General features: G+C 42.2%; 1 protein-coding gene across 1 annotated transcript; it reads right to left on the bottom strand.

Moving 5' to 3' along the window:
- Window positions 1-388: 388 nt before the first annotated feature.
- LOC119457859 (muscle-specific protein 300 kDa) lies at window positions 389-18,931 on the bottom strand. Its single transcript, XM_037719614.2, has 15 exons — window positions 18,818-18,931; window positions 17,237-17,450; window positions 15,515-15,667; window positions 14,283-14,450; window positions 12,458-12,637; window positions 11,739-11,897; window positions 10,631-10,804; window positions 9,868-10,044; window positions 8,316-8,435; window positions 6,045-6,209; window positions 5,317-5,435; window positions 4,194-4,401; window positions 2,763-3,090; window positions 1,692-1,815; window positions 389-628 (listed from the first exon to the last, which is right to left on the bottom strand). Exons 2-13 carry the CDS (start codon window positions 17,351-17,353, stop codon window positions 2,842-2,844), a joined length of 1,989 nt encoding a protein of 662 aa, XP_037575542.1. The 5' UTR covers window positions 17,354-17,450; window positions 18,818-18,931; the 3' UTR covers window positions 389-628; window positions 1,692-1,815; window positions 2,763-2,841.
- Between the last annotated feature and the right edge of the window lie 1,657 nt (window positions 18,932-20,588).

Genomic DNA, 20,588 nt, shown 5'->3' with positions numbered 1-20,588 from the left:
AATTTTACAAGCCTAACATCCGCATTCTGCCAGTTGCAAGCCCATCTTACTTCAACTTCCTCGACGCGCCACCTGAGCTTGATTTCCAACACACTGTGCGGTACCACACGATATATCACCAGTACCACCACTTGGTGGTACTGTACCACATTGCAGTTTTTACCACTTTGTTAGACTGTACTATCTTCAGGATCAAACCACAAAAAAAGGTTAGACAGCCACAAGAAATAGCGGTTAGTTCCCAAAAAATGCTAAATGCTTTAAAAACTGTAAATGAATGAACAAGTACACTCGTACCTGTCCTTGGTCTCGTTGAGAACACGTATCTCTCGGTTGGCGCCAGCGGCCGGGCCAAGCTTGGAGGCCAACTTCTGCATCTTGGACAGGTCGGCAGGCAAGCGACGACCGCTCTCCTGCAGACGACGGTGGGTGTCGAGCTGTCCGCGAATCACTTCTTCGCTTGTGGTGAGAAGCAGGTCGGCCGCCAGCGAGGCCTCTGTCTCGCTCAGGAGTGACTTGACGGCCGACAGAGCTTTCTGGTACTCGTCGTACAGCTGAACCAGCTCCTTAAGCTGCTTCAGACGCTCGGCCAGGTTCTGCTGGAGCTCCTTCACTTTCTCGACGGGTTCTGCGATGAGAGATGATCGAGGGCCTGACCCTTACAATGCTCGATGACATCTGTCACTAATAGGTAGGAGCGACAGAGATTGAACACTGCGCGTTGCATGCAAATAAAGCTCCAGTGAAGAAGCGCACTAACACATATTGAAGAAGGGTGAATACAAGACACGGGAAAGTTAATGTGTACAAACAGTTTTGAATAATGCTTCGCATTCTTTAAAGAGCAGTTTAGCAGCTTGGGTACTGCACCTTACGAAAGTCCTTGAGATTACAGTTTTAGATAAAATTTGTGATGTGCAGTGAATCCGAAAAAAAAGAAAGAAAAAGAAAATATAGGAAATATGTGCCATTAACTTTGCCCGCAACTTAAAAGGCCATGAAGTGGAGTTCCAGGCATGACAATCTGCAGCTTAGCCATCTACAGCATTATTAAAATAAGTCATGCCCCACTAATGAGCGCTTTACTTTGAATGCTTACAATTTTTTTTGTGTGTGTGGGCCTTGTGTGTTACTGTGTCACTGTGTGCTGTGGTATTTTTCTTGCTCGAGATGTAGCAGAATTTTGTATCTTTTCTTCTATTTTTTTCCACTCCTGTAAAGGCCCTTAATTGGGTTGACAGCATAAATAAACAACAACAACAACAACAACAACAATATGCATGCATGTTATATGAAGAAAGGGGGAGCCTCAATTTCTTAACTGTGTTTTGGGATAGCCGGCTCTACATAGCCCAACTTTAGATTTGCCTACAGTTAATAAACAACAAAGAATAAAAAAGCTTGCCTTTGCAACAGTAACAGAACATGGAAAAGGGAGTCACAGTAATGCAGTGTTTAGTGAATGCAATTTCTTTGCAGTATGCATTAGAATGGATAGTTGGGCAAGTTGGCAAGTTTCATCAATGGGAAGTTAGACCACTGGGACGATGAAACATGAAAACATGTTTGATAAACAGAGGACATGTTTGTGTCCTCTTTCTTTGTGTTTCGTCATCCCAGCACTCTAGTTTCCAAATTGGTGTGCATGTTTACCTTCAGTTAAGTGCACCGAACTACAACAAATTTCTTACCCTGAACAAGCTTCTGCAAAGCTGCGCAGTCCTCCGGCTCACACCCAGGCTCAAGATCCTTCGCAAGCTTTACAAGTCCGGCCAGCCTGGTTTCTTCAAAGTTTTTCACTTCCTTCTGCAGAGCCTGGAGATACAATGGATCCAATGAGATCTGCACGACCGATACGCTGAAGGAAAACTGAAGAGATTGAACGAGGCACAGTTGCAGAAAAACATGAAAAGTCATAAGAAAGTGAAATGGCGAATCCAGATGACTGCGATTTTACAGCAAGCATAGAAAATATGAAAAGTTAAGGAGATCCTGGTGTTGGCAATCTTCCCCAATTTATGTATTAAAAATTTGAAAACTTGAACAGCTCTTTTAGAAGGAATTATAACTGTAAATAAATTCAAACAAAGATGCCTTCACAGAAATTAGTGCTTTCCTGACTAGGTCATTGTTCAACTGTACAAAGCTTAAAAGCCAATGTAATTACAATAGCAAAAATTTGGAAAACAAGTGCCAATGACCTTTAGAAGTATTTCAAGGAGAGCAATATTTAACGTGACCATGAGCTTTGAGTGAGAGCTAACAAGAAAGTAATAAATCTTAATTGAAACTACACCATCAGTGAATGAAGAAAAATTCTGCAGAAAATAATTACTCGGTAATTATTGTCTAACCTCGTTATAACGAAATCGCGTCCGACACGCAAACCCCTTCGTTATGTCCGATATTCGCTATAAACATATACGTTTTTGACATGCTGATGTTGGTGAGACAATTTTTACTTACTTTGTTATATCCAATAATTCGTTATAGACGTGTTCATTATATGGAGGTTTAACTATATATACTACTCCCATCCACCTATGTGATGCAGAATGGTGGAAAGGGAACCAGTTTCTATATTCTCAGGAAAGCAAACTTCTTCAGCTGATAAATGAATGGTTCGCGAAAATTGTGTTTTAACACAAAGTTCAAAGAATTGCTTCAACGTTTACTATGTCACGGTCATTACACGCTACGATAAAGGCTTCTGGTCCACTTAATCAGAAAAGTCAATCCTAGTACCCTCACACTTCTCTCACCTGAACTGAACTAAGAAGGTTTCTGGCATCATTGGCGTCCTGCGCGGGAGCCCCGACCCTCCGCAGGTCCTGTTCCTTCTCAGCGCAACCACTGCCGCACAATCTCCAGCTCGTCGTCGAGGCGGCAGGTCTTGTTGAGCAGCTCCGTCAGGCTGTCAGTGTGCGACGCAAGAAGGCTGAGAAGATCGGCAAAGCGTGTCTTCAGGTCCTGCATCATCTGCTCGAGCTGCTGAGCGTCCAAGCTGTCCAGCTCGTGCGAGAAGGACTCGATGCGCTTCTCAAAGTCCTGCACCACGGCCCGCTTGTTCTCCACTTGCCGCTGTTCGGCCTAGAAGAGAGAGAAAATGTTGCGGATACGTTGCGGAATGGGAACAAGCCGACCACGGCAGCATACCTGCTAACTTAAAGTTTGACTAATACTGCAATCAAAGCCAAGAAATACCATAATAAGAAAGATACTAATAACATGCTTTATTAATAAACATGTTAAAGTTTTATTTTTAAAAGCCAGAAATTTTGTTCTGTAAGGACAATATGAACATGGCTGCGGAGAAGCACTCTTACTTTCTAGTTGCAACTAGAATTATTTTTGCCATTAATGAAAATACCCCTTAAGTTTATTTATGAAACATTCAGTTCATGCATTGGTGATGGTATCATGTTTCACATAACACGAAAGAAAGCTAAAAACACCTCTTGTCTTTGTCTCTTCTTTTGTCTTGTGTCTGTTTTCCATTTCTTGCTGTGACATTCAATGTCTTATTCTTAGCCCACAAGTTCTATAGCTTTAAGGTTCTGCAGGTGCCATTGATTAAATTAGTAACCCGTCACACAGGATCTTCATCGAAGTTGATCTCCATCACACTTTCCAAAAGTGATTAAAGCATGGTGCATGAGTGAGTACAGCAGGATAAAAGTCAACCATGCCTGAAAATTAAATAAAGCAGTGCTTAATCTGCAATCACACAAGCGTGCTCGAAAGTGTGCACGTGACCACAATACTATTCGTGAGCTAAGCACACCAGTGTCCTATGCGCATTAGTGCAAACTTAATTGCGATATCGAGTGGTACCCTTTGGCAGAAGCGGTGTGAATGGAAAGGCCAGCTCACACTACCACTAAATTCCATCCGAAATGCATACAAAAGTGAATTTGAAAAAAGGTTAAGCATGCTCGAAAACTAAATACAGCAACAGTTAATCTGCACCAACTTCAATCTGTATTGACTTAGGCATGTGACCGCAGTACAGTTTATGAGCTCAGTGTATTTAGTGCGCGTATGTGCACTTACTGCAAACTTAACACCAGTATCCAGTGGTACCTCTGTGCAGAAGTTATGTAAACGAACACACCAAGATAGTGGCCACTCAAAGTAAACTTCATTGGCAATGCACCACAACGTCAATTAAAGCAATGACATTCGAATCCAACCTTCATTCCCTGCAGTGCTGCTTCGACGCTGGTGCTCTGGTAGCCAGGGTTTGGCAGCTGCTCCAGGGAGGCTTGCTTCTCCTGAAGCCACTTTTCCGTGGTGGCCGCTTCGGAGTACAGGGCGTCCAGTCCATTCTGGATCAGGTCCAAGCTCTTGGTCCTGCGGAGTATCCGCTTGCGCAGCTCGTCGCACTTTCCTTCAAGGCACCTGTAAGGCAAACACCACAATGTTCAGCTCCTCTTCAAGGATTCCCCATCTTTAAAAAGCCAATTTCACGTGTCGCATGGAGCTAGAAAGTTATAAATCAAAGAGTATAAAAGCCTCAACTAACTGCTACAACAAACTTTATGTTGCCAACACTGTCATTCTTCGAAGCCACTGCCATGCTGCCCTCAATATAAGAACCTCTGCAAAACTGCTGTAACTAACTCTCTCTCTCGTCAGCTTTGTTATTATTTGACAACACTGGCTCCTTGGTCTTTTACCCACGTAGCATAGACAAGAAAAAGAAACGGTGTTCAAAGTGTTCAACAAAATAGTTGTAAAATATTAAACTCACAGATAAGAAGATGAAGTTCTCTGAGTTATAAGTATAAATTCACCACTGTAATGTTCTAAGTGCATGCATGAGATTTGAAAGCTCAGAAGTAGATGTGCTACTGACCTTATGGCTAGTAAAATGTTAAAGAGAGAGAAAGAATTAACACCACACAGCCTCACATGTGAGAAGACTGATATGGTCAAACCTCAATATAACGAACCTCGATGTAACCAAATTCGCGATGTAACAAGCTATCTTTATTTCCTCATCTTAGTTCCATTGAATTAACAAAACCTCGATATAATGAAGTTTTTTGCTGCAAGTACAACTTCGTTATATGGAGGTTTGGCTGTACTATGAAAGTAATGAGCACTATAGGTTCTTTCAGAGTATAAGTTTATGCCCTGCAATTCTAATGTTTAAAAAAGTAACTGAAAGTTAAGAGTCTCTGTAAACAACACTTCTAGTACTGCTAGGCAAGACAGCAGCAATAAATTTAGCAATCATGGCCTGAACGCTCGGTGTCTAATGTTATCTCGGATAGTAGCAGCAACCGCATTTCAGAGTGGTGGCACACTTACTTGAGTTGGTCGTCGCACTTGGCCTTGTCGTCTGGCTCAAGGCACTTGGTGAGAACGGCAATTTTGCCCCTGAGGTCGCCTACATCGCTGCCAATGCTGTTCACCTCGTCCAGCAAAACCTACAAAGAGGAAATTGTTTTTTCTTTCACCCTATGGCTTTCCGTGGTAAACACCTTACTTACACACGTTACCTTAATTAAGAAGGTGTGTGAACAGATTTTGTCGAACGAGCAAAGAAAAAGACCAGTTGAGTGTGACAGGCCAACAGCTCAATAAAAACAAGAAATGCATTGTGCGGTAAAGCATATAGCGTGCCAAATCAATTTCGCAATACTTAAACAATGATTTTCACAGATAGCTAGGTACCTGTGCTTCTAATATATAATGCGAGATGTTCTCCAATTCATAAATGCAAGGCAGTTCAAAAATTTCAGGCAGTTCTTTTCTGTTCAGTCCAGCCCATAAAAAAAAATAAAGAAAAAAAAGAAGAAAAAAAGAAAAAGAAGTGAGCACCGAGTGCTGACAAAACAGAGCAACATAATTCTTAGCTAAAAGCTTGTTCCGACTAATCTTGAATGCTTATATATCTGCTTCGTATGTCAGCCATAATCCTTGGCTTTAGTTTACGTAAAGCCTATCTGACCTTAACAATACTGATAAGAAGTTCACATAATGCAACAACTGAATGTTTGAAAAAAAAAAAAATCAGAACAGAATCCTGAGCTCACGTTAAGTGTCTGCAAGCGCTGCTTCGCGTCGCCCACTGTGGGGCGCTGCGTGCTGTCCAGCGACGACTCGACGGCGGTCAGTCTCACGTCCACTTGGCCAGCCAGGGTGTTGTACTCTTCCAGAGTCTCCAGCTGGGTAGCTCTGGCGCCCGCCACTTGGGAGACCTGCAGGCACAGGGCGTGCATAGCTTGATGTGCCAAAGTTCAAAACACGTTTCCCTTAGCCACCATTGCTTTGTTGTTCCAATTTTCGTTAACCATTCGGGAACTCCTTCTTTTCACCAGTCAAACTGCACTAGGCACTATGAATAGCGCTGTAACGGAAGATTCAAGAGTAATTTGTGCCGCTAGAGGTTTCAATGTCTACCAAAGTCTTGGCACATTTGCGTTCTACAAATGTATTTTCTATTGTTCTTTTTGTTATTTCATTCATTGTAATTGCATTGTGCATTGTGAAACCGCACTGTCTTTTGCTGTTAATTTGGTAATGCTGTGGTTTAGCTGTTGTATAGCGCGTCTAAATTTCATTTCACTCTGTGTTCGTCAGGTCCGTGTTTGTAATTACCAACTCGCTACTGACTCCTGTATGCACCATGCTGCGCACACTTTATATTAGAAGCTCCCCTTTAGCAATCCTTTTGACCTTGGGGGCTCCTACATCGCCGAAAATGAAGTATTTGTCGCAGTTGTTTTTAGAAATGTAATGGTAAACTGCGCTAACTTCATTGAATGTTGGTGTTCTTGCATTTAACCACTCTAACCGGAATGAACAGTATATACGATTTGGTTGTTTACGGCAGAACTGCACTGCGAGCTTGCGGTGCTTCAGGCCAGCTTTTCCGTGACACACAAGCTTCTCTGGTCAGTATTAGTTTGAAAATGTCGCTCTTGTAGCTTTGACACCCACTGATTCAGAACTGTGTACTCTGAACAGTTTATAAGAAAGGTAGGGTAGCAGTATTTCATGTGCGCATTGCTTAAAAGTGGTTATGCACCTCATAATTTAATCTATTAACTAACCTTTTTAGGCAATGCTGGTGATTTGAACATTCATCACATTTCAGATGAGTGCAGTAGGTATGCATCAGGAGCAATCAGCAATAAATTGACAGTGAATTCCGTGCAAGTTCTTTCTATAAGAATTGAATATCTGGCCTTGCGGGCAAAATAGTAATGAAAACTTGGGTGATTTGATGACTTTGCAGCGACTCTTATCAGGCGGGTGAAGGATAACAAGAGTGCTAGACATTTCTTTTAAATTTAAAATAGTGACTGTTAATAGTGTTCAACCTCAATTAAAACAGTCACACCTAGAAACAAAAATATCTTCATTGCATTCAATATTCGTTATAAGCATATATTCGTTACATGCCGATATTAGCAATAAACATTTCATACTCAATTCATTATATTCGTGTTTGCTATACAGTCAACGTCCAATTTTTCAGACTCCCTAGGGGCCATGGAAACATCTGAAAGATCAGGCAGCCTGAGAAATTTAATGCATGTCATTTATTGCCCCCGAGGGCTCAAATCCCCAAAGGCCCATACAAAATAGCTCTAAAGACATGCCAGTACACTGATTATGGGTATTGGTGCTTGTACTGTGATAGGAGACGGCGGGTGCACGCATGTATAATTACGGAATACATACTGCTGCCCGTGACAATTGCCTCTTCCCACTGTTGGTATGCTTCACCGCAATACTTCGCATATGTTTCACTGAGTAACACTGCTGTACTGAGGCGAAGCTGATCCTTCGGGAACCGGCATTATGCAACGTGTCACGCTTTCCAAGCTTCGAAGCCACTAGTGAGGATTACAAAGGCGGAGTAAGCGCCGTTGCTGACAGTGGCGAATTCTTGCAATAAAAAACACGGCACCGAACAGCAAGAAGCTTGGTAGCAAACATCGAAAACATGTAGGCCGAGCGTTGCCGCGGTGGTAGCTACAGCTTTCAGCGGATCTGCGTGTGGGAGTGCCTGTGTGAGGCGGCAAGATAATCAAAATGGCGGCGGTGGTCGCTTCGGTAACACCATTTCGGACCTACGGTCATGGCAAAAAGTCCGGAAAATAGGACGGCGAAGGGTTTTTGCATCCGAAATTTCAGACGTTCTTACACACACACTCAATGGGGGTGCCGCAAAGGCGTCCGAATTATTGGGCATGTCCAAAAAATCGGGCGTCTGGAAAATCAGCCGTTAACTGTGTTGAGGTTTGGCTGTACTGTACCTTTACTCTATCATTACTGTAAACTCCTCGGACACAAACCTGTGCTTCCAGTTGGTGGAGACGGTCTCGCAGAGCAGCCTCGCTTGCTCCTGGCGTTCCCGACTTCAGCTCCAGGGCATCCACGGCTGTCAACTTTTCAGAAACCTCATGCTTGATATCCTGCAGAGGTAACTTGACTGGTTAACAATGAGAAGACTCTTTTTTTTTTTGCCACATCTTTATGCCTGCTGTGAAGTTGTTTGGCGATGCCACAAGAATGGTGTCTGGCTCAGGGCAATAGAACTTTGCTTATACGTTTCACGCTAAATGTTTTCCAGGTTTTAAATCACTGAAGCCAATTCCTCATGAGGTAGTTGCATGTTCAGCATGTTTGTGAACATGTTCCTCTGGTTGCTGCATTCTACTGTGCTTTGCACTTCTGACAACCCTGAAATTTGCACACTGTAAATTAGAAAGTGCAATAATGGTTCTGGTAGCCAGCGACAACTTCATTAATCAAAACAGTAATTATGGAATTGAAGGACCTCTTAACCAGATGACTTGATTTGTTTCATTTAAGTTAGCACACGTGGATTTCAGCAAAGCTGTAGCCAATGGTTATCTAAAAGTGGGCAGAAATTCTGCAGTTCAGTTAGCGACCATCATTACAGTAAAACAAAATGACTTAGTTGATGAATGGGTTGCCTGCAAGTGATGACAATTATGGTTAAATGGCAAGAGTGCCAATTAACCATAACTACATGAGTGAAAATATTAAGATGTGGTCGCACTGCATCATAGCTCTATCAGGATGCTGCCACACTAAGTAAAATAATAATAATAATAATAATAATAATAATAATAATAATAATAATAATAATAATAATAATAAAAACGTAACAGCACTGCATTTCAACTAGAAAAATGCTGTTATTGCGGGGCTTACAAAGAAATTACAATAGTACTTCCATGACCGAGACGTCCTAGACTACGCCTTGTGGAGATGCTCGATTCTCTCACATTTCCCTACGTTCATTTCCACCCACAAGGACTCTCATGTATCGCGACGTTTTGCTTTTCCGTTTGACACACACATGATGGCGGGTGCCGGAGTTGCAGTTACACAGTTACGGCAAGAAAGGCGCGAGCTTTCTTATGCTAGCACCAGCTGATGCTGTGTACAGCTCGACTTCCCCCTCTTTGGCTAGGAGACGTCGGTGCCCTTCGCAGGACTATCCCGCGGAAAGCTCCCCATTTAGTTTCAGAGTGTGGCGCAGGCCTGGGCAAATGCGATTGCTCATATGCGCTTCGGTTCACAGCACGGCATCCGCTGAATTACCTATGCCTTGAAGGCATGGGTAAACATTCATTCAGTATCCTTACGAGGCGAGTCAAACTTTGATTCCTCTCTGTGTCTCATCAAAGAACTAATCCTTGCATTTTGAATAGCTGGCATTATTGTATCCAAAGACCAATAAATGTGCTTCCATGTGTTTGAACTGATGCGTAATGGGAATTTTGCTCTAAAAGGCCTCATCAACCCCACAGTCTTTTCAAAGCGCAAGAGTTCTGCTGCACAGATTTGATGTGTGTATTGATGATAAAAACTTGCCTCAAGCTGCCTAAGTTGAGCCTGCAGTGCCAGTGTCTGCGGAGGAAACTTCGCACTTCCCAACTGCGTAACAATGGACTGCTTCTCGACAATCCAGTCCTCAATAGCAGCTCGCTTGCGTCCTGCTTCCTCAAAGCCTCTGAGCTGAACCTCCAGTTGGGCAGCGATGGCCTCCAACTGAAAGTAAAGGAGCATCATGAGGAACACTGACAAGTCACAAGCTCATTTAAAACAACACTAATTAAAGCGCGCTCACTCAACAAAAGGGCACGAAAAGCACTGTCACTAACAAGCAGTGTGCCATGCAGTGCCTCCGTTGCGCTTGAAATCTGTTCTGACTTAAAACAATTGCGAATGTGTGCAAGTAAATAATAATCACACCATTATATTGAAGTATTATACCATAAAACACAATGGCATATCTTATTACCTTTTACAGCTGTACAATGTTTAAATTTACCACAGGCAGTGACAATGTTTCTATATATTCTAAGGTGCAATCTAAATGACTTAGGATGGCTTAGGTCAGGCAGGTGTTCTTCCAAGGGGAAAGCAGCGGGCTTGTCACTGTCCTTCTCTACACTACATCTCGACAGTTATCAGAACTTTTTTTTTTTTTTTCGTTATGAAAGCTCACAAAAGTGTGTTAGTCACAAGCAAAACATAACGACAACAAATCTGGTATCACTGGTACCACCAACAGTTTGCAGAAAGCCAACACTTCTATCAAGAGACAATAAAAAGTTTATAAAAGGGCGGGCACCTGCTCAATGTTGTCCTGGAGGCGAATCTTGATGCTGGCCTCCTGTTCTGGAACACTGAAGACCGTAGCCACCTCCGGGCTAGACGGCCTGCTTACTGAGGACACTGCCTCAATGCAGCCCTGAATGGCCTCTTGGAACTGGGTCCTCGCTTCGGTGAGTTGGGAGAGCATGCCCTGTTGACAGTTGGCAATCAAATACCATAAGCATGTTTCCCACATTCAGTTCAGCAGACAAAATTTGGGTAGTCAGTCACAACAGTTTGGTTGGATGTGATATCCACAATCCCCAACTCCAACATGAGATACTGAAAAACTGCCCTTTGAATTAGCCCTTTCAATGTGGTGTTAGCCTCCAAACTGCCTCCCAACAACAGGTGACAAACTGCAATGCTACCTCAGTGCAAAAAAAAAAAAAAAAAAAAATGGCCACATCTACACACCTTTCTGAAATCAAACATTTGCTATGCTATGACTTCACTGTACGCTTATTCCTTTGGTTGCCATGGTAGTAATAGGCAATCTGTTTGTGTAAACGATCTAATAATACACAAGCAGACAGTATTGGATACAATATAATTGAGTATAGCAATGAAAAAAAAAAATAACCAGTAGCTTGCTTACAACAAAATTGAAATGTGCAAACGTAGACAGTCTTACTGTAGTGTGAACAACATCAAGTATCAGTAAAAGAAAGACTCTACCTTTTCATAGCAAAATTATTCTCTACCCAACGTTCCAACCTATAAGCAACACATTACAATTGTACCAGCTCAAGCGAACTTACAAAATGTACAACAAGAAAATCAGAACACCCCAAATGGTATTTAGAAGGTGGAGGTTAAAAGAAAACTGGGGGGAAAACAACTAGTTAATGTTTTGACAAGAGGGCTCTAGGCAGCAAGCTTTGTCAGCAATAGTTTTGTCAGCATAAGCGAAGAGTCTTATCAGCAACAATCATGTTGTCAAGAGACCTACTGGCATGTCCAGATGGCAGAAGTCTCGCTGGCAAGAGTCTTGTCGGCATGTCGACAAGTATCCTTATTGAAACAGCATACGAAAAAAAGGAAAGCTACATGTGCTTCAATGACCACCAGAAAGAATGACAAACCTTGCAAGTTTCCAGCTTGATCTTGGAGGCCTCTGCTGTTTTGGGAGTGTCCTCAGAGAGCGCGGAAATCTTGGGCTCCAGTTCCTCCAGCAGCTTGTCACAGACCTCGAGCATCGTCTCGTAGCTGATGAACTTCTGCAGAGCACTCTCGAGACGAGCCTACAGGCAGAAAGTTTATGTGTAAACAGTGACGTGGAGAATACAGTTCAAGCACGACAAGAAACCGAGAGACCCTTTAGATAGCAGTGGTTGCACAATGTGACCAACAAGGCGACGGGTAACTGTAATAAATACTGCAGTCACAACAGCATGTGAACAATTCCCCAACAAGATTCCATTGTCACGTCTCCGCCTGCAGTTAAAAGTATACAAGAGCCCATCATTTATTTAGCACTTTGCATTTAACGGACCTGCATGAACAAATTGTAATAATTTCAGTGCTTGAACTTCAGCACATTTTATAGTGCGGCAATACACCTCTTTTGGAAGATAGTGAAAAGCACGCAGGTTGCTTAGATGTGCACAGCTCTCACTTAAGCCTATAAAGCAGTGATAAGCTGCTCAGCTCACCAACATAAGGTATTGAATGTTCCAGGGGCTGTATAACAGTGTGTCGTGCTTCGCACATTGAATGCTGCACATGCTAATTACTTTGTTAATGCATTTTTAAGAGCCCTACAGAAATTAGGAAGTCTACCCGTAAATTGGGTCGTACTCACCAGGACTTGGTTTGCACCGGTCAGCAGTGCGTCATAGCTCTCCTGGATGTTGTCGAGCTGAGACTGCACTTGCTGCTCAAGCTGGGGCGCGTCCTTCTTGTAGCGGTTGACCAGTCCCCGACCCTTGGCCTTCACATCATCAAGGGTGGACTGGTACTGCTTGACCTCCGCCAGAATGCCCTGAGAGCCAAAAATTTAAGCAAATCATGTAAAGTGTTCACAGGTGAAGGCATGACGATTTGTTCAGGTGAAACAGCAGTAAGAAGAAACAAGGTGTGTACGAGCAAGAAGGCAACTGCAATCGACTTCAAGGTAAGAGGAATCCAAATGGGCCCAAGAGCTGACAAGGCTGTATGGTCAACTTTCATTAATTCGACCCTGACGGGACCGACGAAATTGATCTGATCATCTGGTGGGTCGAATTAAACAAGATGCATAAAAAAGTGCCAGAACATACCGCTGAATCATTTGGCAGTGTTTTTCCAATTCTAACACACACCCTAAGTCAAATGTACACCCACTTGCTATGTGCCCAAAGTAGAAAACTAACGTAAAAGTGACATTAAGTCAGCTGAACTAAGTAGAAATCTAACATGTACCCGATTTTCTAACATGAAAAATGGGAAAGTGTCTAATATGTGTTGCACAATTGCAGCAAACTTTCTGAAGTCAATTGTGACACACAATTTTTTTAAAGTCAGCTTCGCTGCAATACAATTGGGTTATGCGGTAAAGCATACAAACGCCACAAAGGCGGTTGGTGGTATTGTGTTCCGATTGGGGTGCACTGTGCCCGAAATTTTCATCCCAATATATTTGCAAAAAAAAAAAAGGGAGGGGGGGGGCATATTACAATTGTGTTAGTATCCGTAATCAGACATTATTAGCTATGGTTATTGCTCGAAAATCTTCCTAGGGAAGGCAGAAAATAGGTGTTTTCGACAGGAGATGATGTGTGTTCAATGCATTCACTGTCTCTTAAGCTCTACCGAGACAGACGCTGGCACTAAAGGGGTCGCTATTGCGCTCACTATGGGGGTCAGGCAGGCGCTTACATGCTGACTGGTCAAGTTCGAATTATCTGGTGAAGGCCAGTTTTGGGATCAAAATAAAGAAAGTTTGGGCCCATAGATATGCATGGTCGCTGGCTGGGATTATCGGCCAGATCGAATTACCCGAAGTCGAATTAACGGAATTCTACTATATGGAGGACAATCACAAAATAAAGATGAGGCTAAAGTTAGTGATTAATATGGCCGGGAAACTAGAAGTGTTCTACATATAGTCTCAATAGAAATCTATAGCATCGAGACTGTATGAAAGACTGTAGTCATCAGTTGTGGCTTCTTGTGGCTGCGCAGGCAGATTCTTTTCATAGCTTCTTTTCTGATCATCTCTCCTACCCTTTCTCTTCACTCCTGTAGCAAAGAAGCCAACCGTGCAGCTACTCTGGTTAACCTCAGCTGCCTTTCATCTGTTATTTTCTCTCTTTCTATTATTAATACTATTAGTACTACTACTGCTACGATACTACTACATCAGCTGTACTTTGAATACTTCTGATATATTTATTCCGTGCTCTACTCTACCATGCTGTGTTATGTGACTGTCGGATTTAACGGAGGTACTTCCACGCCGGATGCAAGTTTACTATAACGAAGCTTTTATAGGTTATACATTAAGCTGATCCGTAGCTACAAGGTTTAGCACTAACAAGGAAAAGTCGAATCTCAATTTTGGAGTCCAGGCAATCAAGTTTGTTTGACCTAGCCGGCTTTGAATGAATCCGAGAAAGTCCTATCCCATGCCAGCAGTGGGACTTTACCTTGTACTTGTCAAGTTGTTCTTGCGTCTGCTGCTTGTTGAGCACCTGAAGTGAATGTTGAGCCATTACTGGGAACGACATCTGCAGAAGCCACTTCTCAGCCTCCTGTAGTGCCTTCTGGTAGCTCTGGGCATCGTGCAGTTCCGACTCCAGCGAGTCCAGTGTGGCCTAAAAGGAAAGAACATTTGTGTTTGCTTGTCAAATTGGTTGACTGATTGGGTTTAATGATTGTTTAAAAGACTGATTGCTCAATCAATCAATCAATCAATTAATTAATTAAAGAAAGGCAATCAAGAGTGGAAGAATACGTGCCGGTGATCCTAGTTATGTATTAGCAGAAATAAAGTGGCAGTAAAATGTCGACTGATTGGGTTCAACTATTGATTGGCTGATTGATTCTTCAATCAATCATACAACAGAGACTGGAGCACTGTGAATTGATTGCTCTCATGTTGTCTAGTCTTGTACTGTTTTTCTTTTTTTCATGGTGTGTCCAACTATTCACACACGTATGTACCAAAAAGGCTCATTTTACAACCCTTGTGTGGATAAATTCTAATCACAGAGTCATTTAATGCACACCTAAACAAATACACACAAGCACTTTTGGATTCCATCCCTATTTCAATATGGCCACCAAGACTTGGAATTGAACCTATGACCTCATGTTCAGCAGCAGGGTACCATAGCTATCACAGCAGGTAAGCACATAATATCATGGCAAAATCAAAACCTGTTCAAATGACCATTGCATATAACCCTCAATGGTGCCGTGCGACTGGTATGCACCTATTTATGCTCTTCCTGGCAAGTGTTCAACTGCCGAGCGCTGTGCTCACACTAACTAACCTCCTCCACAATATGGAAAAAGAATTTACCAGTATTACTGTCACCGCTAGAATCAGGACTGCTAATTTTACTAGTTGGCACGTCACTACTTTACAAGAAAAACAACAAAGATACGGGGCCAGGAAATAAAAAGAATGCTTGCAGGTTCTCGCAAACATTGCGTTCTTCTTCAACTCCTCTTTCTCTTTCCTGCAGTGGAGTTTTTATTAGCGCAAGAAAGATTGTGCATAATGAGATTAAGCTTTAGATAGAATACATGCGAATTCTTCTAACTATGCATTTATAGAAGTGAAATGTAAGCAGTGAAAGGTCTACTTCCAAACAAAAGAACTCAGTACTCAGTTTAATGCAAAAGAACAAAAAAAAGATAAAATGAAAAGTACCTGACACTTCTTTTGAAGTGACTCCAGCTGTTTCGCCATTTCTTGTAGGACAGGAAGCACTTCGCCGCCATCCGTCTTCTCGGCCAATTCGGACGCTTCGACTCGAAGCTCCTTCAGCTTCTGCTTGTGGTCGTCCAGGTTTCGGGCCGTGTGCTGTCAGTAGACAGAGATTATGGCAATCCTCTTTAGTCCATTGATCTTCGTTAACTAGCAGAACTAACCACGAACTAAAGTGCAATGAAACACATGCACTATGACGAAAGGAATCCCATTTCTCGACGCACGCTAGAGCACTGCGTTATACCCTTACCTTTTCTGTACTTGCGGCGCGAAAATTCTGAGCAATTAGTTAACGTGCAACTACGTTAGCTAAATCTAAGGCTCATGCACGAGGAAAGCACGACTACTAAGGATTCGAGAGATGTAGTGACTCAGTTTATTGCTTACAGAGTCCTTACAGGTAGTTTTTCTCACTCTGCGATGATAAATGACGAGGCCTTATTGGAAGACACAAGGGCCAGAGGGGAGAACAGTGAGATAAATGTGATACAAGCCTATAAACAAAGTGTGAAATAAATATACACAATATATGCAACACAAACTTAAGTGGTGAATTTCAACTGCTAACCGAACAGAATGTACATTAAAAAAAATACAAAAGCAGTTTTTGGTTTACATTTGGAGGAAGTCAGATGTGGTAGAGAATTAATATACAGGGCAGTATATAGCTATCTACAGATAAGTACAGAAAATAGGTGTATAAAATAAGTACGAAAGATGAAATAATTATAATCACCAGAGCAGCATGAACAGTGAATGATGGGCACAAACTAACTATATTAGGTACTGAACCTAGGTGTTAGAGGTGTAAGATTATTTTGTAAGGCACAATACAAATCTTCAAGCCTAAATGAGTACTTTTTTTTTGCTTATCTTGTTTCTAGGGCTTAAAACGCAGCAACTGGCGATGGCAACAAAACAAATATGTATGAAAAACAACCCTGGTCCTTAAAAATCTTGTATGAAACCTGCAACAACTGTGAACACAACAGTTCTGGTCCTTCAAAATTCCGTTGTGTAGAACTTGCAACAAACTGTTGCATCATGCTTAGTCGACTGTGTCACATTTTAATACCAGCCACCATGTAGCATAAGTTACCTAATTAAGAAAATGAGGCGAATAGCTTTAACTGCCTCACAATTCTTAGGCAAATCGTGCTAAAGTCTAGACACACAACCTACATCAGCCATCAACAGCTGTACGGGCACTTGCTTTAACAGTGCATTTTGCAAAACACAAAGAAAGATTATGCAAGGCAAATCTACAAACCAGCTGTAAAAACTGCATTGTGCATAATGAGCACACAGTCATATAAAATAAGTTCATAAATTTAAAATTCTTACAGGATAAAACATTATGACAAACTGATGCTACTGTGTGCAACCATGCTAAGTTAACATAGACATTATACTAAACATAAAAGGTATGTAAACTAATTAGATAATTTCTGATAGAGTAATTCGGTATGTAGGCTGAACACACATTCTATACAACTATGTGTATAAAATGAATAAACGTGAGGCTAGGCAACTAAAACAAATTGTTCCAGTCGGTCTGTTCAGTCGCGGGCTGTGTCAGGGCCACTTGCACTCCGTTTGCGGGAAGTCCCAGGTGTAGATAACGACACAGATAAGCACGTATATAAACAAGTGTATAAACACCTTGTACTGCTCGACAAGGCAGCGGATTTGGACAAGGTCTCCGCCCGACACGGGTCGCTCCTTCAGCGACTCTTCGACTTCCTGGAGCGAAGCCTTCAGGGTGTCGGCTCCCTGCATCAGCTCTTGCCAGCGGGACTGGAGAGACTGCCAGCCTGCCGGTCGCCTCGCTCGTCAGTTGCTCGAGCGTGGTTAGTTGGTCGCGTAGACTATCCACCTGGGGAAGAGATGATCACAACAGTTTGGTATCTTGTAACTTGTAATTTGCCGAAGTCGGAGGTTCTCATACCAAAGGTATGTAAATCTCCGATCTCCAAGGACATTCTCAAAGTTTGCGAGATTGCTGCCATCAGGAAATAACCTCCCGTCATGGCTGGTTGATAAGGCCAGATAAAGTGACAAGCTGCTAGCATACCAGGCGTTTAATCTTTTTAATGCATTAGCATTAAGGAGTATGGAAGTGGAAAAAGTGTGCGTGTGTGAAGTGTGGAAAGGCTGGTCATGGGGTAGAGGTAGAGATGGGATAGGAGAGCTTAGAAGAACCTGTATATGTGCATGTATATGTAGTGCAACTAATAGTGGTCTGCTCCGGAACACCACGAGTTGCACTTCGCTCCTCAAAGAGGCAGGGCATGTGTCGAGTGAGCGTCTGAACAACACTTTGCAATGTAATGAACCCGGTTTAAACCTTAGATCCAATACCTCAAAGATAAATGCTAGCGCATTTATTCAGTAATGCCTAACATATTTCTCTTGCATTTACCGCTAAATAACCGCTAAATCCCCGCTAAATCACCACTGAATTTTTCTTAATGACACATTATCTTCTGCCAGTAGACATAAGAAACTGTGCATTAATGACTAAGTAATGTATTAACTGGTTAAAATTCACTGACTAAAAAGACAGAAAGCTGAGTGAGTAGTAATAATTTATAATTTGAAAAGGTACGTGAAATAAACATGGACACAGAGGAGCAAAAAAGAAATTTGGTAGTTGCTGTTTATGTCGTCTGTTTCTCTTGTGTCCGTGCTTTTGATGCCGGCCTTTCCAAATCAGTGATTAAATTTGAAAAATTCCTTGCTGCCCTTACATAACTGGGACCTATAAGAGTAAATAAATGATGATGATGATGATGATGACATGCTGCAATCACAAAATTGAAGCCAGTCAGTGTTTAAGGCTTGTCAACTTAGTAGGTGTCCAAAGGTAGCACCAGTTTTGAGATTATCTGTCCGCAAACTTGCTTTCCACAAGTCATTCATCCACGACGCCTTGCCCGAGCAGCGCACAATCAAAGTTCGTGGAACACCGATGCATTCCTTTGCATATTTTTGGGACGAATATTCAGTAAATGCTGCTGGGTTAAGGGAATATGCCAAGTGGAAATGTCTGTTTTCATTAATTACTTCAAGCCTTTGCTAAGTTTTCAGTATATATCCGCTTAAAGAGATTGTTAAAAGGCTGTCCCTCTTTCATCCTTGATCTGTTCGTGTCTGCTCTCTTCTTCAACTTGCCAGGCAAATATATTAATGCATTATCTATCCATACATGCAAGCAAGCAAATTACAAAAGCCGAGAATTACCTGAGAGCGAATAGGACCCTGGCTAACATCGGAGAGGCCGCCTTGCGTCTTACTGGCTGCCTCAGTGACTACATCAAACAGCTGCTTTCCTTCAGAAAGGCTCTGATGAAGTTCCTGAAACGAGACGTGAGAACACAAGTGTGAAAACGAAGACATGAACAAGCTCGACTCAACAGCAGAGCAAGGAAGTGACGAGATCTGATCACATAACAGAATCGAAACAGTCTCAATATGTAATGCTATGTTGTCTCAATTATCTCAATTACTGTGTTAATGAGTGACGTTTAGTTCTGTTTTCTTATTGCTGCTGAAGTGACAGTCTCAGTGTTTTATGCATTGAAGTGCAAGTTTTCCCATCACCTGTGCACGTCGACGGACGTGTTGCGTTCTCAAATTTGCGCTGTTATCACCCTATCTGAGTGTGCCTTCTACTTGACACTTCCAGCTCCTTCACGAACGTTTAACGAGATGTACACGGGCGTTTCTGCATCACATATTTTCTGCATCATATGTATGCATCATGTAATTTCTGGATCATGTATAGATAGCGGTTGGCCAAGAACCATTTCAGTCTTGATTCGCCGACAGCTTCTCTGCTTGTCGAGATTGTTACTGCTCAATTAGCACTTCGCTTTTGGGGCCAAAGTTCACCCAGTTCTATATATATATATATTTATTCTTTATATTTATTCTTTCCGATAGAATTTCTGCTTCTGCACTGTATATGGTAAGCAGTTCACAGATACAAATTTTTAGCAAACCATCTGCTATCAAGCTGAAACCATCGTGCATTCACCCATGTGCTTCAATAACACCTCAAGCCATAGCACAAAGCTATGATCAGTGGTGAATGTTAGCTTATTGCAAAGAGCGCATTGCGACGATTGCGATATCAGCAAAAACTCAAATTCATTAACACTGTCACACCTTGAGTTCTGCGAGGTGATTCTGCACAGTGGCCAAGTCCGTGCCGGGCTCTTTGGCAGCGTTGAGTTTTCTCTGTGCGGCTTCCAGCCACTGGACAAACTTCTGCTTGGCCTTGTCGAACTCTTCCTGGCTGCCCAGGGTTCTCTGAAGCTTGGTGACGTTCTCCTGGGCAGTAGAAGAACATTTTTGAAAAAGATAAAAAAAGTGATCAATTGAAAAAGGCATGCTAATGCCATTTTGTTCTTGCTTCAGTGTCTTATCCCTCTGAAAGAAGCCTCTTTAAAAGATATTTCACTGATCACACTTATCAAGCCTACACCGTCTGCTTGCCGATGAAGACGCACTGCAGAATTTTTCAGGAGCAATGCCAAGCAAGAACAAGCACAGATGTATATTTTCAACGGTTTAAGAGAGAAAAAGACGGGCACAGGACAGAATGCGACAGCAACAGGACAGGTCCTGTCCCTGTCGCAGAAACTGTCCTGTTCCCCTTTTCTTAATTTTTGTAAGTGCAGAAAATATTCAACGATACCGAATTCCCAACTATAGTTTCTGCCTTAGCTGAGGCACAGTGATTTTCAGCTGTCATCTGCATAAGTACTGCAAGCACCCATATAATATAATTTCCAACAGCAATAAATATCTCCAAATGAATCCTATGCCTGACAAATTATACCACGCTTACAAACATACAGTAACCGCTTCTGCTAATTATAGCACTGTAACACAAACCAATTCCACACAAACGAAAGCAGTGATCCAAGCCAAAACGAGAAAGGGACTATAAACGAAGAGCTGTTTTGAAAAGCATGACGGTGTTTACGGCCTCCCTTGATTCGTAGTG

The sequence above is a fragment of the Dermacentor silvarum genome, chromosome 7 (genome assembly GCF_013339745.2).
Source record: "Dermacentor silvarum isolate Dsil-2018 chromosome 7, BIME_Dsil_1.4, whole genome shotgun sequence".
Lineage (NCBI taxonomy): Eukaryota > Metazoa > Arthropoda > Arachnida > Ixodida > Ixodidae > Dermacentor > Dermacentor silvarum.
Note: the sequence above shows the minus strand (reverse complement) of the source record. Positions and strands in the feature narration are given on the sequence as shown.

Excerpts from the sequence above, each read along its gene's own strand:
- LOC119457859 (XM_037719614.2), bottom strand. The coding sequence starts at position 17,353 with ATGCAGGGAGCCGACACCCTGAAGGCTTCGCTCCAGGAAGTCGAAGAG. Across the intron at positions 5,436-6,044 it reads AGCGCTTGCAGACACTTAAC|GTTTTGCTGGACGAGGTGAA; the intron begins GTGAGCTCAGGA and ends TCCTCTTTGTAG. Across the intron at positions 3,091-4,193 it reads CAGCACTGCAGGGAATGAAG|GCCGAACAGCGGCAAGTGGA; the intron begins GTTGGATTCGAA and ends TCTCTCTTCTAG.